Consider the following 24,377-nt stretch of genomic DNA (forward strand, 5'->3'; position numbering starts at 1 on the left):
CTGTGTCTACATATTTTTTCTGTGCACATTATTCATCAGAGTAAAAAAAGGAACTATGACAGCCTCGAACAACTATCCTATGACAGCAAGCGAGGACCCAAGGTATATTTGCATGGACAATGCACGCCGCCCACCAACCTTAGCAAAATGACGAACTTGGCCACAGGCACAAGGAAAAATTAATTAAAAATCGGAATCAGAATCAAAAAAAAAAAATCTGTACCGAGCAAGCGAGCAAACTCCATGTTTTTGGTAGCACGTTATTTTATGTTGGGATAAGTTTGTTTGACCCTGAGAATGGAAATGTAGCAAGCCAGCCCTGGAAATATTTGTTTTGGAGACATGCATGTAAAGCAATAATCAACTTGCAAGTATTTTTTTTCTTTCTTTCTTGAAAAATTGAACCAATCCCTTCCTGCTGTCCTTTCCTTTCCTCTTCTCCCACCCCCACACCCCCTGCCAAAAAGAAATGGTTCCTTGGTGTGAAACTTTCACTTTGATTCCCCACGTCCCCAAGATGAACCTTGTGCATTTTCAAAAATTTTGAGTTTCCCCTGGTTTATCGTTTTGGTTTTGTTTTTCTGAAAAACAACACTGGTTTGAGTTTTCAATTGCATTGCAAATAAACAAATATGTATCGATGATACTTATATATATATACATCTATGCCTTTTTTCCTCTTTTCTCTACAAATGCACGCCTCTCTTTGAGTCTTGAGTGACTGCATGCACAGTGCAAAAGTTTTTTTAAAAAAATTAAAAGAGAAAACAGTATCGATTGATATCAAAGAAAGGGGAAAAAGCCCTAAGAGAAAAAGAAAAGAAAGAAAAAAAAGAGAAAAGAAAAGAAAAAAATAACTTCCCTCTGCCCTTCCTTTCCATGCCTAGCAGTGCTTTGGAAGAGGGATGGAATTCTCTCTCCTAGGAAGCATGGTTCTGACTCAGCTTTCAGGCCTTTGCACTAATCCCTCTTGCTCACACCAATTGCAGGCTGAGAAGGTGCTTCAGTTTGAACCAGGAACAAAAAACGTGACTTCACTGCTGCTGGAAGCCAAGGAACTGGAAGCTCGGGTGATTATCCTCTCCGCAAGGTAAGAACTGCACCTAACCGCCAACTGCCTTTCAGCACCCAGGCCTCAGGCGCAGATGCTGGAGCCTCTGGGCGCAATGATGCCCCCGCCCCCTGATTCCTGGGGGTCCTTCCTGTCCTGCACCACCGAGAAGCAGTAGAAGCGAGGTAAATGATGCACCGGATGGGAATCAGATTGGTTACTGGCACAGTTTACAAGGGGAACCCCAGGCCCACAGACGGGGCAGGAAAGAGATGCCCACCTGGCCAGGTGACAACAGAGTCCAAAGTGAGGGGCTGTAGAATGGGAGCAGTCCCACCAGCACCAGCACCACCATCCTTCCAGCGACCAAATCCTTTGGCTTCCTTTTGGGCTCCCCCAGCCCTCCCTCAGGAAATTGCAGAGGGGGAAGGCCTTCTACTCCCCCTCTCTCTCCTGGGTGCTAGCCACACACGATCAACGGATGGATGGATGGATGGATGGATGGATGGGGCTGAGAGCACAGCTCAGCCCAGCAGGCAACGCCCCCCTGCCTAATATTCTGAACACAAGGATGTTCTCTGCCCTGAGACCAGGAACAGACAGGCATGGCAGAGGTGCCAGTGGTGCTCCCGAGGCAGGCCAGAAAGGAGAGCAGGCCAGCAGCTGCCCAAAGAGCCACCGCATCGCCAGGGACAGGATCGAGATCGTAAGACCTGGTAGCCCCTCCAGGCTTCCCTGCTCAGACCACGCCTGGAATATCCTGTCCAGTGCTGGTCATCCCCGTACAAGGAGGACCTCCGGAAGGGATGCTGATCAAAGCAACCCAGGGGGAGGCCAAACCCTCTGAAGAGTAGTTAAGGGAGCCAAGTGTGGCTGGCCTGGAGGAAGATTCCAGTAGATAAAGGACTGTCCCAGGGAAGAGGGGCCCGCACATTCTCCCCAAAGCGCCCTGATCACAGGGCCAGAACCAGTGGTGGGAGCTTTACAGAGGGAGAACCAAGCTCAAGATAAGGGGGAATTCCCTGACCTGTCAATCCAGAGGAATAGTCTGCCACCTGGAGCTACGGGGGGGGGGGGGGGGGCGTCCCTGGAAGATTTTTCAAGCCAAGGTTGGCCAGCCGTTGGTCTGGGATGGCCTGAGGATTCCTGCCATGGGAAGGGGGCTGGACTAGAAGACCTCTGAGGGACCTTCCAACGGTAGACAATGATTCTATGGTTTCCAAATTTCTGGATTTCTTACCGGAGCTAAAATTAAAAGTTACCCACCGTTTAAAGTTCAAACTTCTTTCCAAGAAAAGTATTGCAATCCTCTGCATGTCTACTCAGAATGAAGCCCCTGCTGTGTTTGATAGCCCTGCATTTTAAAAATTAAAAGGATTATACTTCCAGTCCCTTGAACATGTTAACTCCAACCCTAAAATTCTAAATTGAGGAGCCAAGTTATCTATGAGCTCTGAGATCGTTACATAAAGAGAATGAATTGCTGAATGAAACATACGATTCCATGCTTTTGCAGTTACTGACATAATTCATGCAGAGCGATTCACCCACCCGGCACCTTTGCGACTGGCTGAAGGGGGAACCGGAAGCTGAGGACTGAAAGGTTCAGCTGGACGGCTCCCCTGTAGAGAAAACCTCCAGGGTTCTGTAGGGAGAATCCCCCTCTGTTTCTTTCCACCCAAAGGGAGTGTTAAGAGAAAGACCCTTGCGAGAGTCTCCCACCTTCCCCAACTCCAGAAATGTTCCAAGAGAAAGCAGGGCCTTGAGGAGCCTTGGCTGCCCTCTCCCCAAAAAGGGACAATTTCCCTAGCCTACTTGCCATTTGGCCCTGATCTTCTCAATCCCTGGGATCACCAACCATCCAATAATTGGCCCCTTCAGCCAGACAGTCTGTGAAAGCATTCTTTCCTAAGGCCTCCCTCCCGAAGTGGAATGAACTACCCCCAGAGATCCGGACCCTACCCACTCTCATGGCCTTCCGAAAAGCTATCAAAACCTGGCTATTCCGGAAGGCCTGGGGCTGTTGAGCTCTTGACCGAGGTCCAGCCCCGCTTAGACTGGGTGCATGGTGTGTTTCTTTTAATCTGCTCTCTTTGTCTGTTTTTTAACCTTTTTTCTTAAAATTTTATTTCTGTAAGCTGCCCGGAGTCCTTCAGGATTGGGCGGCCTATAAATTTAACAAATAGAAATGGAATAGAATTAGAAGTGGGCCCAAGGCAGACCAATAACCTGCACTGGAGAAGCCCCCGGGAGCTTCCCTCTCTCCCTGGGGTCTCCTCAAGGGCTTCCCTTGGCAGAAGCGTCCATGGAAGGGAGCACTAAGGAAGGGCAAGGGGTTCCTTGCCAGTGCCACCTCTCTTCTCTTCCAGCGAGGACGATGCCACCACCGTGTATATGGCAGCAGCCAAAGAAAACATGACTGGTCCGGGTTACGTATGGCTGGTGGGAGAAAGGGAGATCTCGGGCAACGCCTTGCGCAATGCGCCAGAAGGTATCCATCCTGCTCCCGACCATCCTCTCAAGCCACGCAGCTTCTGGTCCCGAGGGTCTTCCTCTCGGCCGCCAGGCGGGCTCTGCTGACCTGTCTCTTCTGGGTTGCCAGAGGAGGGAATTGACAAGATGGGGGGGAGGGTCAGCAGGAATGGGGCAAACTGCAGCCATGCCCCGCCCGGTGTGGGCAGAACAGAGAGATTCATCTTCCCCTGTTTATCATGTCATGCGGGAAGAACAACCAGGTGGCTCAGGAACGAAGGCCAGGCGCAGAGCCTCCGGGATCAAAGGCAGTCCCGCTCAGACAAGCAGATTCTGGGGGTGCAGGTGGAAGTGTAAGAGGCTCAGAAGCCCCAGAGGCCAGCGGGAACGGAGCTCCCCTGCGGGGATCTCCTGAGTCTCTTCTCTTTGACCCTTCCAGGACTGATTGGCCTGCAGCTCATGAACGGGAAGAACGAATCCGCTCACATCAGAGACGCCGTAGCCGTGGTGGCCCAGGCTGTGCACGACTTGTTTGAGAAAGAGAACATCACGGACCCTCCCCGGGGCTGTGTGGGGAACACAAACATCTGGAAGACGGGGCCCCTCTTCAAAAGGTAGTAGCGGGAGGCCCGCCATTCAGGCCATGGGCCCCAGCCACTGCGGGAGGAGGGAGGGAGGTCCAGCTGCGTCACGGGGCCTGTTCCAAGCGCTCACCTATCTGCCCAAGACCACCCAGAATACTTTCCCTTGGACCTTCCCCCCCCAAAGAGGCGAAGGGGGCAGAAAGGCAGCCTGCAAAGCCTAAAGGAGGCAACTTCTCTTAGGGTGCTGATGCAGACCAAATATGCAGAAGGCGTGACTGGCCGGGTGGAGTTTAACGAAGACGGGGACAGAAAATACGCCAACTACAGCGTCATGAATCTCCAGAACAACAAACTGGTGCAAGTCGGAGTCTACAACGGGAGCCACGTAGGTGTTCAGCCCATTCCTTTGACCTTCCCGTCCCTTCCTTTCAGCTCTGGGAAGGAAGGCCCTGGGCTCCGGGCCTCCTGTGGGTTTCCAGAGCATTAAAGGCAGCCTAAACGCATGCCGCCCCACCCCACCACGTCCTGCCTGGCCATCACTAGAAGCCTCTGCCCAGCCCTGCCTTGGCGGAGCAGTTTGTAACCGTCGTGCCCGAACTGCCCCTTCACAGTTTCTGCCCAATGACCGGAAGATCGTCTGGCCGGGAGGGGAGACAGAAACGCCGCAGGGCTACGAGATGTCCACGAAACTCAAGGTAGGGTGGCGATGCCCAGTTGGCCTCAGTGTGGGGAAGCTCTGTGGCCTCACTCCCAAGAGGGGAATTGAAGCCAGCTTCTGGAGGAGCTGCCCTGCTGGGTCCACCCGAGAGGGAGAAAGGCAGGGAGAGCATCCGAGGGCTGTCACTGGGAGTCAGCCAGGTGGGGGGGGGATAGTGGTATGGGGACGGGGCTCGCTGTGGCTCCCGCCTTCCCTGCTGAACCTTCCTCCTCCCGAGCAGACTGCTCCTCCGAGGCCACAAGCCTTTCCGGCCTCTCTCTCCACAGATAGTCACAATCCACCAGGAGCCGTTTGTCTACGTGAAGCCCACCCTGGCCGACGGGAAGTGCAAGCCGTTGCTCAACAGCACGGGGGGACTGGTGCAGCAGGTGCTCTGTACGGGGCCCAATGAGACCTTGCCAGGTGAATTCCTCGGCCCAGAAGCTAAAGCCACAACTGAATTACCCCACCCCACCCCTCAAAAACAGACCCTCCACTGAAGGTGAAGGACTGCGACTTCTCCATTTCCTCTCCATTGGCAAAATTCACTGCCAGCAACTTCATAAGTTGAATAGTGAGGGACCCCCCCCCCCACCCATTTTCTTCACTTGCTTCCACTGATATTGGATAGTTTTCTTTGGAACAAAGAGGAGGGCTTTAGATCAACATGCAAAATATTTATGTGGCTGTCGTGTAAATTTAGTTCGAAGAGCCTAGTTCCTCCCAGCGTTTCCCTGCCCTTATCCCCACCTTCTTCTCAGCCGCCTCACAAATGGAAACCGGAAGCAGCTATCCTGAAAGCTGCCTAGTGCACATGGGACCCAGAGTAGGATCTTCGGGGGTCCATCTTTCCCTTCCTTTCCTTTCCTCCCTGCAACACAGGGCGGCCCAGCGTGATGTTATGCTGCTACGGCTTCTGCATCGATTTACTCATCAAGCTGGCGAAGACGATGAATTTCACCTACGAAGTTCATCTAGTGGGTGACGGTAAATTTGGCACGCAAGAACGGGTAAGAATACGGCCTTCCCCTCCGTCTAAGGGGAACTGAGCCAAAACAGTCGCAGTGGGCAGTAGTCCTCAATTTGCTTCGGATTTATAACTCTTGCTGATTTTTCAAAGGGGGTGGCAAGTCATCGTGCCCACCCCAATCACCCTAAATCAACCTCTGGAGGTTGGACCCGTCAGCATCCAATCAAGCTCAGAAACAGCTGCCTAGTTTCAGTTTAGAGGGAGGGTCGGGGGTGAATGACGGGGTTTAAGCCCAAAGAGAGGCCGGCTTCCAGAACAAGTGGATTAGCAATAGTAATAGCAATAGCAGTTAGACTTATATACCACTTCATAGGGCTTTCAGCCCTCTCTAAGCGGTTTACAGAGTCAGCATATTGCCCCCAACAACAATCCGGGTCTTCATTTTACCCACCTCGGAAGGATGGAAGGCTGAGTCAACCCTAAGCCGTGAGATTAGAACCGCTGAACTGCAGATAACAGTCAGCTGAAGTGGCCTGCAGTACTGCACCCTAACCACTGTGCCACCTCGGCTCTTTTTTGGGTTAAGGACCCATAGCAAGGCAGAGGAGCAGGCAGGGTTCGGTATCAAGAGCTGGCATGGAGGTGAGGCATTGTGAAGCCCTGTAGACTCCAGATAGGATGTGGAGGCAGCTAAGTGAACTAGCCAGGTATTCCTCGCATGCAGCAGGTATTAACTCACCTGGCTTGGAAAAGGCAACGCAGCAGGCATTCCCCAAAGAGGCCTTGGCTTGAGATCCCACTTAACGTGCAGCTGGCGGCTGGAGCAACTGGCCTGGAGTTCAGAAAAGAAATGGCGGGAGGGGGGTGTCAGCTTCATCCGTTCCCCCCTGACTAAGCAAAGACCAAGAGATCCCAATATTTTGACCGTCAGAAGAGAATTTTTAAAGCCTTGTATTGGTTCTGGGAAGTCAGGGGGGGGAAGGTTGGGGGGGACAGGGGGAGGGAGCGGAGTTTACTAAGTTGGAGGAGGAGTGTTGGATTTTAAGGTATTATGATTGTACATGTATACTGCTGTTTTTTTCTTTTTTATGTATATTGAAATGGAATTATAAATACCATCAACACAAAAGGGAGTTTGCTCAGAAGCTGAAATACACCAAGTGAATTAGAGGAAGAGTAGGAAGCAGAGGAGAGAAGAAAGATAGGAAGAGAGGGACAGGAGAGAGGGTGAAGGGGGGTAGATGAGTGTACAATGAGGAGTGGTAAGGGGAGAGAGGAGAAGGAGAAAGGAACGAGAAGTAGAGTAGAAAATGATGGAGGGAAGAAAGGATGTAGAAAGGGGGAGGAGAGAGGGGGAAGAAAGTGTCGGATAAGGTATAAATATGGTGTATGGAGAGCAGAAGAGCCAATAACTGGTTGGGTTTTTTTCCCTTTGGTAGTTGATAGTAAGATGAATTGATGTAATTACTTAATAATACAATCTGATACTGACTATGTAATAGTATACATGTGATTATATGCTATGAAAATGGAAAATAAAATGTTCTATGAGAAAAGAGAATGTTTAAAGCGCTGGGTTGATCTGCGGAGTCTAGGGTGCCCTCTGAGCTTGGATGTTGGCTTGTACCTTAAAGAAGGTCACCCTGGTCAGGATGTCTGCAAGAGACGACCACGCTCAGGGCGCGCGCAGACTCCACGTATCAATCGCTCTCAAGGCTCACTAGGAGCTATAGTAACTAGGCACCTCCCTTCCCTTCTCTGCTCGGACTTCCTAAGCCGTTCGCGGCCAGACTCACCTCCGAGGGAACAGCTCAGGCATCCATCGAAGAGGGTCTTTTTGCACACACCTGTACAGTGGGATGACCCTGGGCGGGGCTGTAATTGCAGGTGAATAACAGCAACAAGAAGGAGTGGAACGGGATGATGGGGGAGCTGCTCAGTGGCCAGGCTGATATGATCGTGGCACCGCTGACCATTAACAACGAGCGGGCTCAGTACATTGAGTTTTCCAAGCCTTTTAAGTACCAAGGACTGACCATCCTCGTCAAGAAGGTAAGGCTCGGATACCGACAGGGCAAGAATACAAAGAGCAGTGGGAGCAAATCCCAGGCCCTCAGCTAAGGATGGAGAGATGGAGCCTTGAGCAAAAAGGGCCTGGGCCAAGGGTCAGCCACTGGCTGCCCTGTAGCAACGGCTGCCTCCTCTGGAATGAGGCCATCCTTGTCCAATAATACCCAGGCAAAATTAATTGTAATCCTAACAAATAAGGGAAGGGGAGCTGCAGAAATAAAATCTAACAGCAACAACCTCTCTGATGTGGTGTGGAAGCTCCTTTGGCTTCCCAGCCAGTTATGACAAACACAGCAATAGCAACGACCCTTAACACTTAACACACCGCTTCGCAGTGCTTTTACAGCCCTCTCTAAGCGGTTGACAGAGTCAGCCTCTGGCCCCCCAACATTCTGGGTCCTCATTTTTCCGACCTCGGAAGGATGGAAGGCTGAGTCAACCTTGAGCCGGTGAGATTCGAACTGCCCAACTGCAGGCAGGCAGCTGGCAGGCAGCAGAAATAGCCTGCAGTACTGCATGCTAACCACTGGGTGGCTACCACGGCTCTTGAATGGACCCTCCGTGTTTGGGGGCAGCCAATCCCTTAATTCCTCTTGCCCCGTGAAGGGACAAGAGTGGCGGGGTTAAGAGTTTCCGCTTCCCTGCCCTGCCTGAGGATTTCCCAGCAGCACTGGAGTGGCAGTGATGGGAAACTGGTCTAGGCCGTGTTGATCTGACCAGATCTCCCGATTCTGGCTGGAGACGGTCCACTCATTGCAAGCTTTTTCCAGCCCTGATCTCCTTCTGTGTTGCAGGAAATTCCCCGCAGCACCCTGGATTCATTCATGCAACCGTTCCAGAGCACCCTATGGCTCCTGGTGGGGCTGTCGGTGCACGTGGTGGCTGTGATGTTATACCTGCTGGACCGTTTCAGGTACCGGAATCCTCAGAATGGGGAGGGGGACACGGTCCGTGGGTGCGTGTGGCCGTGGGTGGGTGGGTGGGTCGGGGCTGGTCGTGAAAAGCCTCTGCGAATGGAGATGCTGGGATCGAGGATGTGGACGGCGATGTTGCTGAAGATGGAAAATCCACAGGCCTTCGCCATCCACTCACTAAGCAGCCACTTCATCGTCTCAGGGTAGGCTTCCATGGCGTGGTTTATGCCCCGTCCAGTTGGAGGGAAGGGCCGGGCCATCCTGAAGCTTAAATTCCGCTCAAACCCTGGGAGTTTTCTTCCCAGCCGGAAGGTCTAAAGGCCTGTTTGGTAATCCTCGGGCTTTTAGGCAGTGGGATGAAGCTGCTCCTGCACCGACGGGCACCCCCGTGCCCACAGTGGCCCTTGATAGATGGGGGTAGAACTCAGCCAAGGGGTGTCGCTTGCTCTTTTGCAGTCCCTTCGGCCGATTCAAAGTGAACAGTGAAGAAGAGGAAGAGGACGCCCTGACGCTTTCGTCGGCCATGTGGTTTTCCTGGGGGGTCCTTCTGAACTCTGGCATCGGAGAAGGTGAGCCTCAGAGCCCCTGGGGAGGGAAATGGCTGTGGCTTTGTGCCGTCAGAGGGCAGGAGGTGGCGCAGTGGTTAGAGTGCAGTACTGCAGCCACTTCAGCTGACTGTTATCTGCAGTTCAGCGGTTCTAATCTCACCGGCTCAAGGTTGACTCAGCCTTCCATCCTTCCGAGGTGGGTGAAATGAGGACCCGGATTGTTGTTGGGGGCGATATGCTGACTCTGTAAACCGCTTAGAGAGGGCTGAAAGCCCTATGAAGCGGTATATAAGTCTAACTGCTATTGCTATTGCTAGGAGGCTTTCACCAGGGAGGAGAGAGGAGGCGTGGGTGGAAGGATCTCCCTGGGAATGCCTCCCTTGATCTCGTTTTTCCTTTTGGGTCATGAAGTTCCATGTCAAACACAGGGAAAACTTTTCCTCCCTCCCTCTCCAACTTCAACAGATTCCTTTTTTTCTTTACTCTCTCCACTCCATCAGGTGCCCCGAGAAGTTTCTCAGCTCGGATCCTCGGCATGGTCTGGGCTGGTTTCGCCATGATTATCGTGGCCTCTTACACTGCCAACCTGGCTGCTTTCCTGGTGTTGGACAGGCCGGAGGAACGAATCACGGGCATCAACGATCCTCGGGTAACGAGAACGGCAAACTGCCCCCAAACAGACCCCCAGCTCGGCAGGTGGCCCACCTGTGGCTCAGGAGAGGCCACTCAAATATTTCACTGCATAGAACCGAAAAGGGGTTCCAGGAAAAGTGGGTGTGTTTCTAACTATTATCACTATAAGAGGAACCAAAAGCAAGAATGGTCAGTGAGGAAGGCTGCACTGCAATAAGGCCCTGGTTCAGATTTGACGGAGGGTAAAGCGAGGAGGGGGAGGAGGGGGGGAAGCCAAGAAGGTAAAAATCTTCTTGTTCTTGTTTCCCAGTTGCGAAACCCTTCGGATAAGTTCATCTACGCCACCGTGAAGCAGAGCTCGGTAGACATTTATTTCCGGAGGCAGGTGGAGCTAAGCACTATGTATCGGCACATGGAGAAACACAATTACGAAAGTGCTGCCGAAGCCATCCAAGCTGTTCGGGACAAGTAAGTGTTTGCCTAGAGCAGCCCTGTCTCTCCCGCGGCCTCTCTCCTCTCGGGTCTCTTTCCCGGAGTCGACGATGGGTCCGCGTAGTTCTCAGAGTCATAGAGTAGGAAAAGAGCTCCAGCCACTCCCCGGCTGAAGGAAGCAGCCCAAGCACGGAGGCTCCCTCTGCAGCCAGCTTAAGCCCACCACTGCTTTGGGGTCACCTGCCCGCAGGAGAGGCAGCGGGCGCAGTAGGTTCCTCACCCAGAAACGAGAAAGCAGGCAGTTCCCTCTTCTGACCAGTGGACCCAGAGGGCGGCTGGCTGAGTTTCCCTGTGAGGCAGCCCGGTTCCTTCGTCGTGCCTCCTTTCAACCTCTTCCCCTTTTACTTCACGGGCCTCCTTCCATCCCCACCACAGCAAGCTCCACGCTTTCATCTGGGACTCGGCTGTGCTAGAGTTTGAAGCCTCGCAGAAGTGTGACCTGGTGACCACAGGAGAGCTCTTCTTCCGCTCCGGCTTCGGCATCGGCATGCGCAAAGACAGTCCATGGAAGCAGAATGTCTCCCTGGCCATCCTGAAGTCTGTACTCTGTCGGGAGGGAGGGAGGGAGGAAGGGCAGGGGGGAGGGCAGAGGGCTTTGGGAAGGGGGGGGGGCGGGTGGGATCCAAGGCCAGGATGCTCCTTTGAGCGTGACAATAGAAAGCTTCTCAAAACACTAGATTTCAAAGCTTCCTAGAGTTCAGCCATTGGCAAATTTCTGAGTCGGAACCCCAAGCACACTCTGGGCTATTCACTAAGGATGCTCACTCAGACGAGTGCAAACATCCAGGCGAGGGCTAGATGGCAGCAGGGAGTAGTGTTTCTGTATTTCCTTGCTTCACTCACTGCAACCCTTCAGCCGCTGCCTCATTCCAGTCTGCTTCTGTTGACTATGTGGCCACTGGCTGGAATAAGTCAATCCATCCTGATACAAGAAACAGGGAAGAGTTGTCAGTCATCCTATAAAAACACCGTGGGGGAGTTTTTTTGGGGGGGCAGGGGGAAATGCTTCCTGGGGGGTAAGGGGGAAGAGTACGGGGCGCAGTTTAAACCTCTCCCCCTTGGAAAGCTTAGCTCAGGTTATACTGGGACACAGAAGGAAGCCCAATAGTTTCAGCAGGATCAGCTTCCTTCCCCAGCGAATTATCCGCGCCCCCTTCTTCTGCTTCCAGCCTCCACGAGAACGGCTTCATGGAAGAGCTTGACAAGACTTGGGTGAGATATCAGGAGTGTGATTCCCGCAGCAATGCTCCGGCAACACTCACCTTCGAAAACATGGCAGGTAAGGCGGCCACCTCCTACCTGCTTCGCCATCTCCTAATTTTTCTTTGGCCTTTCCCCAAACTTTTCAAAAAAAAAGTTCTCCTTCATTTCTTCCAACTCAAAGCATGTTTGACTTTAGTGGCACGTAAGCAGAAGATCCTAATGAAGGTTGTAGTGAATTAACCTTTTTCTAGATCAGCCTGAAAAAACTAACCAAATTGGATTGGATTGGCGCAATTGAAGCCCTATCAATTCAAAAGCAGCCTTAACAAATGAGGGAGCGTAAACACAAAGGTTTTCGACGGGCAGAGTTATATGTACGGGGTGGTCGTGGAGGTGAGGCAGACCCCCCCCCTGGGGGGGGGACAAAGGCCCCCTAGTGGAACTGGGCCGAGTTTTGTTTCTGGGGAAACAGAAGCGAGCCCACACTTCCCTCAAGTCGCCCTTTAGAGCCAAGAGCCAGATTCGGACGTCAGGCTGTGCCGTCTGCCACGTGGAAAAGCGATACGGAGGGCTCAGTGTGGCCGAGGGCCACAATGGGAGCATGCTCAGCTACCAAGATTGCCTGGCTGAGACCATCTGCAGCTCTCGGCTGGAGTCAAGAGGCGGCTAGAATATCCCCAGCTGAGCCATGGAGCTATGGGATAAAATGTGGCTCGGCTCGAATGCCGCTCATCAGGGAGCAAACGGTTGCTTGAGTTTACAGTAGCTTGATCGTCAATTTAAGCCTTACACTAATCGGCATATATCGAAATGAAATTTCGTTGCATGCAGCTCACCACCTCCGGCATATGCTGCGGAAACACGGCAGAAATAAATAAATGAGCCAGCCTTTGCCCACATCTATTATAGGGCACAGTTTGCCTCTATGCCAGTGAGGAGCTGGGCATGCCCAAAGGCCTCAGCCAGGAAAGAAAACTTTGAATTTGAATTTAATAAAATTTATATGCCACCCAATCCCGTAGGACTCCGTGCGGCTTACAAATACAAGAATAAAATAAAAACTAAAATATAGGAAAAAGAAAAGATAGATTTAAAAGCAACACACCATACACTCAATCCTAGATGGGACTGGACCTCATTATGGGGTCAACAGCCCCAGGCCTGCCGGAACAGCCAGGTTTTAGTGGCTTTTCGGAAGGCCGAGAGAGTGGGAAGGGTCTGGATCTCCACTGGCGGATCGTTCCACAGAGCCGGAGCAGCTACAGAGAAAGACCTCCCCCGAGTGGTCGCCAGTCGGCATTGCCCGGTCGACGGCACCCGGAGGAGGCCCAGCCTGTGAGATCTTATAGGTCGTTGGGAGGTATGTGGCAGGAGGCGGTCCCGCAGATATCCAAAATCCCTGAAGGCCCAACCCCTTTAGGACCTGGGAAAGGTTGCCAGGGATGCTCCCCTCCTATCCCCTGCCACTCAGAAGAGCAGCCCAGTCGGAGGCTGGCACCGCAGCTCTGGAAACCTGGCAAATGCCAGATGTCCTCCCAGGGATGGCAGGGAGGCTTCTGCGCTTTCAAAGGGCGGCGGGAGGAAGCCCCGCATCCTCCGTCCGGGTGTCTCCGTGGCGTTAACCTTCCTGCTTGTTTCAGGTGTATTCATGCTGGTGGCTGGAGGTATTGTGGCCGGGATATTTTTAATATTCATAGAAATAGCATACAAAAGGCATAAAGACGCCCGGAGGAAACAGATGCAACTGGCGTTCGCGGCAGTTAATGTGTGGCGGAAAAACCTGCAGGTAGGACAGACCGTTTTTAGAGCAACTCCTCCAAAACAGGTGCGGTTTTTTTTGTTTCCCATTACTTCACCCAATCAGTGACTACCGTGCTACGGGGGATGCCCAGCGGCCTCCCTTCCCACTTGCCACTGACCGAGGCAGCAGTTCCATGGGGGGCAGGAGGGGAGGGGAGGTGTTACACACACGCCCCCCCAAGCCCACCTCCTGCTTTCTGGGGAGGCCAGTGGGGGTGCTCTGCAAATCCAGCCTCTTTTTCCCTGGCTGTGGCCCAAATGCTGCACTTGCCGGCTGGGCCCCCCCTCCTCCTCCCACCCCCTCCGGTTTCCTGTTCTGCCCATTCAGGAGTCCAACGCTAGGAAAGATGGCGTCACCGTCAGGCTGCGGTGGGGGGGTGGGGGTGGGGGAGCCCTTCCAGGAAGGAGGCCTGCTTAGGCGATCCAGTGCACAGTTCCATGGCTAAAGCTATTCACACAATCCACGGCCCTTGTTCCACCCAATGTCCCTTTAGCATCCCCCCCCCCCGCCCGCTGTCAGAAGAGGAGAGTAGAAGTGATGGAAATCTCCACTCAGCCACCCCCAATTCTCACCATTTATCCCCTAGAGGCAACCTTTCGAACAAACACGCTCACTTCTTTCACATCCCAGCAAACGGGATCCGGTCAGCGGCTCCTGTTACTGGCATTCCCCACCCCCACCCCACCCCGTCTGTACAGGACATAAGGCAAAATCTGCCACTCCTCTTCATGCCAATGCCGCCCACCCAATCAGAATGCCTGTTGCCAAGTGAGGGTGCCAGCAGCCACCTTCAGCATCCCAGATGAGGGCATGCACTTCCCGCTGGTGTGCCACGCCCTTCCTGACAAAGGGTGTGCCCACAACCCCCCCCCTCCTCTCCTTTCCCAGAGGAGCAGAAGGGAAGCGGTGCAACAGCCTTTTCTTTGCCAGGCAGCCAAACGGAGCCCCTTGTGCAGAGGAGGGAAAGCGAAGGGGGTCCGGCAGACCCATTCCCACCTGCTTCAGCACCTGAAGCTGCTGAAGCCCCTTCGAGGCTCGGGGTGGGACGGGACGGGCGGGTGTGGGGATACCAGGAGAAGGCAAGCCGGGCCGGCTAATGCAAAGCCGCCCACCCACACGACCCTCCATGAGCCGCCCAGGAGTCCTTACCTCCCTGCCCCCCGCCCCGCAGCCACGCAGAAGGGGGTTTGACCCAAAACAAGAGCACATTAGTCACTGCCATTTTTCACTTGCCAACTTTCTAGAAAAAAAGTCCTCCCCTGGGCCATGGGGAGGTGGGGGGGGAAAACGAATCTTGTGGGGCGGTCAACTCAAGCATGCCACCCCAGGGGTGATAAATAAACAGAGAAACGATGCTAAGAGATCCGTTTGACAATGTAAGACTTTTTCACAGGAGGATTCCTCAGACCACTAGTATCTGGTACATTACTAGAAGGTAGGCAAGTGGAAAGATTTCTTTCTTCAAGAAAAAAAAAATATAAATATATATATATATACAAAAAAAAGCAAATATATCTATTAACTTTTTTTTTTTGGTTTGGTTTTTTATTTTGCTACCTGGGGAAAAAAATTCACAGTTTTGCCATGGCTGTTTTTGGCAATGCCATGGGAAAGGCAAAAAAAAAAAAAAAAGAAAAGAAAAGAAAACCCAAAATGAAACCCCCTCCCCTCCCCTCCCCTCCTCTTGCTAGGTTTTCTTTTTCTGTGCATGCGCGTCGGAGTCATGGAGAATAACTGGAAAGGAGGAGGAAATGTATCTCCCGCGCATGCCCCATGCACCAGTGGGATACATTTTTGGTCACCCCCTGTTCACGGGCTGGTAGAACCACACCTGGTTTCACCTTTCCCTCTCCCAAAGGGGTTAAAGAGAAAAAAAAAAAAAGAATGGGGAGAATTCGGATCGGCTGGGATGCCCCCCCCCCTTCACCCTGCCCCACAAGAAAAACAAGCCCCCCACCACCACAGTGTTGACCAGGTCTGACTTCCTACCACCCAACAGCTGTCTTTTTTTTTTCCCCTCTCCATTCTGTTTTCTTTGAGTTCCTGGCATCCTTAAATATCATTCAGAATTGTAATGCTTTGCTTATTTCCCTTTTCTTTTCCTTGTTTTGAGTTTTAATTTCAAGAGATTTTTGTTGTTTTCTTCTTTTTTTTAGAAAAAAAAATATTATTATTTTACGTTGAAAAAAAAAACAGTTCAAGTTTTACGCCAAGCATCACTGAAGTTTTTGGAATACTTTTTTTTAACATACAATGACCTTCTCTTCCAATGCAGTCCTCTCTCTCTCTTGTGGCCGTAGGATTCACCTTCAGAAAAGGCCCTGAGCATTTTTATTTAGTGGTAGGTGAAAGTGTCTCACCTCTCTCTCTAGTTAGACCAGACGCGACAGGAAGGAAGGAAGGAAGGAAGGAAGGAAGGAAGGAAGGAAGGAAGGAAGGAAGGAAGGAAGGAAGGGGCAGGGAGTGAGATGTTTCCCTATCGTGTTTCCATGATGCCCTGTCCGTGTTCCTCCTGGGGAGGCCAGTGGAGCAGCCAAGGCCTCCGGAGTGTATAAAACGCAGCGGAAATCCAGCTGCTGGCTCTGCCCTCCTTTCCCCCCGCCCATGCCCACCACCCCCCCATCTCCCCGTGCCCGTCTCAAGGGGATCCTTTCCACCCCATCTCAACCTAGTTCCAAAGGAGACCTTCAGACCGATCGGCCCTGGCGTAATTCCCGAGCCGCCCAGGGTCAGGGCCAGGTGTTATGTCTGGGACGGAGAGCCATCAGGAGATGGTAGGCGTTGTCTTGGCCGTAGAAGGCAGACAAGAGATGTATCCAGGATCGTGACATGGGGTTCATCTAGGTGTAGAGATCCAAGCCACCAAGCCAATGGAGATCTAATCGCTTATATACATATTCATTTTAGGATAGAAAAAGTGGTAGAGCAGAACCAGACCCTAAAAAGAAAGCCACATTTAGGTCCATCACCTCTACCCTGGCCTCCAGCTTCAAGAGACGTAGGTCATCCAAAGACACGGTAAGAGGAAGAAAAATAAAAAAACAATTGTGCCCTCTTTCTTTTCTCTCTCTCTCTCTCTCTCTTTCCTTCTTCTTCTTCTACCATCCCATCAACTACCACACACCCATCCCGGAGCTACCCGTGTGACCTACCATAGCCTCATGTCCGTCCAGAGTCAGTCGGTCGGTCAGTCAGTGAGTCAGTCAGTCAGTGAGTCAGTCCCGTGTCCCTTGGCAAGTTTCAAAGCCGAAGAGGGCAAAAGGAAAGTTTTGAATGCTTTGCAAGTGTCCTGTGAAGAAGAGTTTAGAGAAAGAAAGAAAAAAAAACTGCAATGAGTTCCTTGTTCTAGTTTACTTATTTATTTATTTTGGATTCTTTTCTTTCATTCTGTTTAGAATTGTGGTTTAAGTTTTGCTCACTTTACCGATACCAACAAAAATCAGCTCTCCCCTCCCCCACTGTTTTCTGAGTGTCCCTGTTTGTCCCCTATATGCTTAAAAACGGCTACCGACCCCTCCCGCACTCACAGCCCCCCTCCCTCTAAATTCTTCCCTTCTAAATCTGGGCAATGTCTCACCTCACGCTGAGCCACATGTTCATTGTATTCTTTTACCTGTAACTTCTGTTTGTGTTTTTCAAAAGAAAGAGGACATTTTTTTTAAAAAAAGAAAAATTCTTTTACTTTACTTTTTGTGTCAATAAGAGGCAACTATACTCTCTGCTTGTAACACTCCGGAATGAGCTGTGCAGGCTGGCAATCAATAATTCTTTGGAGTGGTAGAGTTCTAGAAAGCAAAAGTTGTTGCTGTGTGTTGGTGTGTATCTTCCCCAAACCCTAGCAATCCAGCCCAATGAGAAAAATGCTCCTCTGTTTTAAACCCAAACACCCTGTCGAAAGAGAGGCTCATGGAAATGCTTGCTCTCAGCTTTCTGCTTTTCAACAAGCCCCCCCCCCCCTCAGCAGGCCAGGGGGCACAGGGTTGCATGTAGAAATGAAGCAAGGGAGGGAATCTCCCATCTGCATGACCTGGACTGGATTCCCATGTACCACTGCATGTTGAAATGTTTGGGAAGGAGGAAATGGAATTTCTCTTTTCTGCTCTGCAGCACAACACCAGGAATTGGCTCACAAAACTATTTCTTGCAGTGAGCTGAAATAAAACTTTTAAATATTTATTTTTATTTAAAATTTCCTTTGAAGGGAGGGTATAGATCATAAGAATGGGGTTTTTTTTTTGAACTGCAAGAAGCTACCAGAAAAGTGGGGAGTCCCCGTAACCCACCCACCCACCCCCAATGATAAGGTAGGAGAAGTGAGAACGCTTCCCCTGCTGCCCGCAGACTGGGCTCGGTCGTGAACCGATAGAAAAAAAGAAAACCTGCAAAGGAGGAAGGACATTCAGGGAGAGGTTCAGCACCCCACCCTGCCCCTCGGAGCAGTCGCTAGGGGCTCGGGCCACTTTCAAAGGCCTCCTTCCCCAGGCCCCGCAAAGCTCTCAGGGAAGCCCTCCACCCCGAGCAGAAGGTCCTCTGGCCACTTCTCCCTCACCATCTATGGGCAGGTATGTCCCAGGACACGAGCCAAATTGGCGCTCCGGGCAAGGAGACTTCTTCCTCCCCAATGAAAACCAGCTTCAAAAGCAGCCCCTCCCCTTTTAAAAACAAAATAGAGAGAGAAGGACAAGGAAGAAGAAATGATATTCAATGATTTTTGGGTTTGCGGAAATACCACCCCAAGAAAATATAAATTAAGAGCTGGAAGAGACACTTGCAACAATAGAAAAAGAAAGGAAGAGAGGAAATGAGAGGAAAAGGAGGGAAGGAAGAGAGAGGTGAGGAGAGGAAGATGGAAGGGAGAAGAAGAGAAGGAGGGAGGGTAGGAAGGGGAAGGGGTAGAGAGAAGTAGGGGAGAGGTAAGGGGAGAAGGAAGGGAAAGGAGACGAGGAAAGAAGAAAGTAGAGAAGGGAGGGAGGGAGAGAGAGGAAGAGAAGGGAAGGAAGATAAAGAGGAGGAGAGGAAGGGAGAAGGAGAGAGGGTAGGAAGGGGAAGAGGAAGAGAGGAGGAGGAGGGGAAAGGTAAGGGAAGAAGGAAGGGAAAGGAGGAAGGAAGTAGAGAAGGGAGGGAGGGAGAAAAGGAAGGGAGAAGAAGGAGGTGTCAAAACAGGCGAGGGATGGTAGACAAAGCAACCCAAATGGAATATTACAATTCTATAAATGGAATGACAAATGTATAAGAACTATGAATGTAAAAAAAAAAAGAATAATAACTATGTGAATGTATACCTCTAATTGTATATAGAGAACCCAAAAAAATATTATTTTTAAAAAAGCAGCCGCCCTGTCAGTTGAGCTGCCCCACTCACAGTCCCTGCAGCTCTTTGGGGATCGGGCAACTAGGGGGGAGCCTGTGCTGGTCCACAAGGCCCCCACGGACCCCCTAGAGCCCACCTGGGAAAGAAAGGGGAAGAAGGCGCCCAGGGTTTCTCTCCCCACCTCTGAGCCTTTCCTGAGAGCGCCCCCTTCTGGCACCCTCAAGAAGACCAGGCCAGGCTTCAAGGGGTGGCCTTCCTCTCAGGCAGGCCTGGGGGCTTTGGGCATTGGGAAGACCCTCCTGAAGCCTCCTTCCTCCCACTGAGGTGGCCCACAGCCACGCCCTGTCCTGCTTCCCCCCCCCCTTCCCCTCACAGGCCTTCATGATGAGGACTGAAGTGGGGAAGAAAAGCCCAACCAAAGCCCCCCCCCCATCTTTAAGGTGGTGGCTCTCCCTGAACGTCCATCAAACGGCCCCCACAAGGGGACCGAAGGCAGGGACCCCCCTTTCCTCCCCCGGGGGGGCGTGATGTGGCCCAGGGGAGCCCTTTCTCTACCCAGGCCTCTCTGGAGGAAGGCTCAGCGCCCTTCTCTCTGAGGGAAGGGTTCCCCCCCCACTTGACCCTGCCTCGGAGGGGGTCAGGCATGGCTTCCCTCCCTCACTGCCCCCAAGGCTGGCCATGGGGAAGGCCCAGGAGCAGCAGCGGTATGGGCTGAGGGGAAGCCCCAAGCAGCCTCTGGGGGCCCAGATTACGACTGCAGGGGAGGGCATCTGGCCCGGAACAGAGAGCACCCCTGTAAAATGGGGAGGGCACAGCCCCTCCCCCGAGTGTCTCTGGGGGGCCCACGCCCAGCCCCTCTTTTGAAGGGTGCTTGGCTGGCAGTGGGTGCCTCTGGCCCTTGCACTCTCCAACTGGGCTTCCTGGCAGACCCCCCCCCCCAGTGGCCTCTTGCAAATAGGCCCCCAACTCCACTCCCCAGGACTGTGCCGTGCCAGCAGGCCCCTTGGGGTAGCCTTGTTTGCCAAGGGCCTTTCCAGGAAGGGAGCCTGGCATTTGCAGGGCACCGCCTTACCTGGGCCTCGCCTTGCCAAAGCTGGCCAGGCCTCTTAAGCTCCTAGGAAAGAAATAAAAGTGGGGAAACCTTACCCTTTGCAGCTGAGCCTCCTGTTCCATTCCAGTCTATCCCCAGTTTAAAATGTTTTTAAGGTAGGACAAGTTGCGTCCAGCGCCAGCCTCTGGGTGAGACTGCCCCCAGCAATCGGTGGGTCGGAAGCAGGAAGCCTCTGTGGAAGGAACGGTTCTTCCCTTCTGGAGTCCACCCGTGGATCCACCTTTGGAGAGCCGGATTTTGTCCCATGGGATGAAAGGGCCTTTCCATTTCCAGGCTCCCTGGAGGGAATGGCCTGGGGACCCTCGCAAGGAGAAGGAAGAGCCGATAGTCGTTGGTTACGCCGGTCCAACCTTCACAAATAGTGGCTCCCTTTCCCATCCTACTAGAGCGCAGGGTCAGCGGATCACACCGATCCACGAGGCCGTTCTGGGCTGGGGGGTGGGGGGGAAACGCCACAAAATTCACTCTGAGCTTTCCCAGCCGTGAGACCCCGTGGCCCCCTCTACTTCCGATGGCAGAGCCCTCCCAGTGGCTATTATGCTGAGGACATCGACTCCGCCAGGATTTCTTTGGTGCTCGCGAATCCCCCAAGGTTTCTTTCTCTCCAGCCATGATAGGGACCAGAGGCCAGGATGGATTTAATCCGTTGAGCCTGTTTTGTTAGGGCCAAAATCAGCATCAGGCAGGAAGCAACCTCTGCCTCAAGAACCAGGCACAGCAGCTAGCCAAGTGGGCGGATATGTGGCTGCATTTGGGGACGATGGAAGGTCAGGCAGGGGAAAAAAATCCTCCCTCCCTCTTAGTCTTGGGTGGAGAAGACAGGCAGGCTGACACGCGATGAGGGGAAGGGACCTTCCTTACGGGTTGCTCAGGCTCCTCGAAGGGCAAACGCTGCAGGTTGTTGGGCGGGCAAGGCGGCATTCTGTGGGGCACCGTGGTGAGGGTCGATGCTCTTTGCACAGCTGGGTTTTGCCTTTAACTCTGGAACTGCAGCCAATGCCTCTGTAATAAGACCATGTGCCATTCATGCGCCTGCTCCCTACAGACAGCCCCGCGATGTCACCACGCCCAGCATCCGTGAGCTGCAGTGCAGATAGCCCTGTAGAGACTCCCGGCTTCAGGAGCTGCTCAGCACAGGGTGGGCTCTTGTCCTGAATGTTGATTGACTTTTGTCCTGTACCCACGTCCTGTATTGCGGGGGTCTTCTGTAACGGGCAAGGAGCGTGAGGGCCCAGGCAGGGGTGAAGGGCAGGCCCCAGACCCCGGGAGGAGGGCGCCAGGAGGATGGGAAGGGTGGGGGGGCAGAAGGGGAAGGCGGGGCGGCACGAGCATCCTCCGAAACGTCTCCTGTCTACAGAGAAGAGACGCTGACTGGCTGGAAGTTGGTGGAACGCCAGGGCTGTCATGGCTGGAAGGTGCCAGGAGGGGATTAGTTGTTCTCCAGGCGGTTGAACCGGAGGGCCGCAGAGGCTGTCATGTAACACGTCCACCCACCCTACCACCCTGTCCCGGGCAGGGATCCCTGAGAGATGATGCACGTCTCTGCTGTCCTGGCAGGCAGGAAGGCAGGCAGGGGAGGCGCAAGCAGGGCCCGGAGGGAAGAGTAGCTGTCCAGCTCGGGGAGCACCAACGATTGGAGCTCTGCCGCTAGGCAAGGGAGTGGCAAAGGAGGCCCCGGGCATTCCCTCCTCATTCCACTTGTGTGTGCCAATCATTTTATTTTAAAGGGTGGCTACAACAGCCCTTTTTAAAATCTCCGGGGCAATTTGAAGTTTGTTTTTGCCACTATTGGCAAAGCAAGTAGCTTTGGACTCTAATAAATTGTGGGGATCTGCTAGTGTTTCCCGAAAGGTTTCCCTCCGAGGGGCACTTCCTAGGCACCGGCCCTCCCTCCTCCAGCAGGGGCAGCAGAGATCCTTTCGGAGGCCTGGGTCTCTACACCCGCCCCCTTAGCAATTATCTTCCCAACTGACCATAAATCAAGCTCCCTGAGCTGCCTCGTTCTTTACTCCCTGGCCGCTGAAGCCACGTCCCGGGGTGCTAAAACTAAGAGGGAGAGGAAAGCGCCACCAGTTCCCGGTGGCTGTGGGGAGAGGCTTTGGGCCCCGCCCTGGCCAGGCTTCCCTCGTGGGCGGCATCCTGTGCAGGGGAGCTTCCGCTGGCACTTGGCACGCGCAGGCTGCGGCCCAAAGCGAGGGGCAGGGACGGCCCGTGCATCATCCCTCAGCAATCTCCCACCGGGGACCTGCGTCTCAGTTGCATCAGCTGCTTGCAGCCAACCCCGCCCCCACCTAACATCTGGCCCGTCTGTCTGTCTGTTTGTCTCTTGCAGCAGTACCAACCCACCGACATCACTGGGCAACTCAATCTCTCTGACCCCTCGGTCAGCACCGTGGTGTGAGATCTCAGGACGGACCGATGGAGACTCCGAGGGCCCTCCTGGAGACACCAAAGGGAAGCCTTTGACATCCACCCACGGCGCCTGCATTGCTTCCTTCCCTCCGGCCCCCGATAGACCCCCTGCTCTCTCCAAGGGTGACCAACCTCCCTTGTGGCCTTGGGATGAACTACTGGACTCCAGGAGGCCTGGGAGCACCTCCGTTTTTTTCCCCCCTAGAGGGTGGCCTCCATGTACTTCTCCTCCTGGACACGCGGAGAAGGTAGTTCTGAGAGACACCCCCGGCCAGGAGAGGATGGACGGCCCATTCAGCGAAGCGGACCGGGTCTGTTGCCGAGGGGAAGAGACTCGCCGTCATTCCATGCATGCACAAAACCGTTTAAGCCCACCTTACTTCACACAACTGTTCCCAGACTGCATCAGGGGGCCGTGAAGAGGCCCCTAGCCCCACGGCTCATGATGCCCTTTGTTTATATATATATAGCCTTCTGTAAAAAAAAAAAAAGGCCTGTCGGTCCACCACCTCCCACCCAGGAAGCCCCGTGGCCTTTTTTGGGGCTGTTACCGTGAAGGTTCCAGTGTTTCCTCAGGACACCTAAGGTTTTCTCTGATGTGGGGGGGGAATCTCCCCGTCTCTCTCTATATATATATCTCTCTCTATCTCTGTTTTGACTACTTCTTAGCTCATTTGTGGAGCAGAGTTTTAGCCAACTGCTTCCATGCCTCCCACCTGGTAAAGCGACATTTCCGGTAGGACGGGAAGCCCCCAACTTCTCCGCGACTCTTTGCTGGCTGTCGATCCAAATCTCCAGCTCTGCTCTTCCTCTGCAGAAATGCTTCCCAGCCTCTGCCCCGGACGGACGCCGGCGCTGACCCCCTCGGCTCTTCTCCAGGGCTGGGATCAGGGGGAGCCTTGGGGTCGTCCCTCTCTTCTCTCGTGGTTTATGGCTACGTGCATTGAGATTTGTAACAAACCTCCTCTGGCAAACAGGCACCTGCCAAGATCTGCTCGCCTTTTAGACAGAGAGGGTCCCGATTCTTTCCTCCCCTGGCCTCAGAACAACCCCCCACCCCACAACCAATTGTCCTGCAGTCCAGCATGTGCCACTGCCTTCTGGGAAGGAAGCCTGGCCTCCTGGCTCTCCAGCTGAGAGTGATGCTGGTTCCAGAGCTTCCATCTCTGACCCCGATTGACCCTCACCATGTTTTTCATTCCCCCACTCAGGAGGACCAAAGTACCAGCCTTACCACGACTCCAGCAGCTCTCTGCCCGCTAACCCTGGCCTGTCTTCTAGGAGGGTTATGAGTTTGACTCAGGCAACCCTATACAAATACCCTGAAACTGAAACCTCAAATCCGTTTTTGCAACCGTGGGTGAAGAATCTCAATCCAGGTTAAGACAACCCCGCTTTGCCCAAAGACGACCTGCTCTGCCGAGAAGCAGAGGCACCCTTATCTTGCTCCCCTCCATGCCGCACGGTCAGAGCCCAGGGCAGGCCGTAGGCAGGAGTGGCAGCCACGGAGGCCCGGGCAGCTCTGAGCGAGCGAGGCCAGGCTGTCGCTCTGACGCTGCTTCTGGGAATCAGCAAACCTGATTCCGCACAGTTCATGTTGCAAATGCCCAAGATGGTTAGCAAAGTAGCGCCAACTTAGGGTGCCACTCAAGAACTACCAAATTTGAGGAGACACCTCAACCCACGGCCACCACTTGCTCCTTCTACTGGATCATAACCACCACCCCCTCCCCCCCCCCCGATGTACCCTTCCACCTAGATCCCAATTTCCCAAGCTGGCCCGTGTACCACCCCCCCCACACACACACACGCATTCTGTACACGCTTACTCAGAAGTAGGCCCCATTGTATTCCCTGGGACCTTCTCCTAGGTAAGCAGAGATGGGACTGTAACTCTAACCGGGCGTTTGGAAATGAAGCGTACGACCTTGGACAGGTGCCGCTGAAGAAGCCGGGTTCAACAATTAAGAGTTATCAATACTTGTGTATAGTTCTGCTATGGGTTTTTTGTAACAGTGAATTTAAATCCATTACTTTGAAATGACACATTCTTCTTGCCTGTGTGTGTATGTGTGTGCGTGTGTAAGGTGATTTTTTAAGAGGCAACT

General features: G+C 53.1%; 1 protein-coding gene across 4 annotated transcripts in view; it reads left to right on the forward strand.

Annotated features, from left to right (window-relative positions):
• Window positions 1-24,308, forward strand: part of GRIN1 (glutamate ionotropic receptor NMDA type subunit 1) — a 35,651-nt gene extending 11,343 nt beyond the window's left edge. Inside the window, exons 4-21 of one of the 4 annotated variants that reach the window (XM_032233060.1) lie at window positions 40-102; window positions 990-1,090; window positions 3,421-3,542; window positions 3,963-4,137; window positions 4,348-4,492; window positions 4,719-4,802; window positions 5,092-5,227; window positions 5,687-5,814; window positions 7,662-7,826; window positions 8,639-8,757; window positions 9,215-9,327; window positions 9,807-9,955; window positions 10,250-10,407; window positions 10,807-10,968; window positions 11,601-11,710; window positions 13,275-13,420; window positions 16,343-16,453; window positions 22,190-24,308. In XM_032233060.1, coding sequence (XP_032088951.1) covers window positions 40-102; window positions 990-1,090; window positions 3,421-3,542; window positions 3,963-4,137; window positions 4,348-4,492; window positions 4,719-4,802; window positions 5,092-5,227; window positions 5,687-5,814; window positions 7,662-7,826; window positions 8,639-8,757; window positions 9,215-9,327; window positions 9,807-9,955; window positions 10,250-10,407; window positions 10,807-10,968; window positions 11,601-11,710; window positions 13,275-13,420; window positions 16,343-16,453; window positions 22,190-22,258 — 2,256 coding nt within the window. In that variant the 3' untranslated portion in view covers window positions 22,259-24,308. The remainder of the gene's footprint in view (window positions 1-39; window positions 103-989; window positions 1,091-3,420; window positions 3,543-3,962; window positions 4,138-4,347; window positions 4,493-4,718; window positions 4,803-5,091; window positions 5,228-5,686; window positions 5,815-7,661; window positions 7,827-8,638; window positions 8,758-9,214; window positions 9,328-9,806; window positions 9,956-10,249; window positions 10,408-10,806; window positions 10,969-11,600; window positions 11,711-13,274; window positions 13,421-16,342; window positions 16,454-22,189) is intronic. The other 3 variants (XM_032233062.1, XM_032233061.1, XM_032233063.1) reach the window with 3 other exon arrangements.
• Window positions 24,309-24,377: the final 69 nt, after the last annotated feature.

This window comes from Thamnophis elegans, chromosome 16 (genome assembly GCF_009769535.1).
Source record: "Thamnophis elegans isolate rThaEle1 chromosome 16, rThaEle1.pri, whole genome shotgun sequence".
NCBI classification, from domain to species: Eukaryota; Metazoa; Chordata; class Lepidosauria; order Squamata; family Colubridae; genus Thamnophis; species Thamnophis elegans.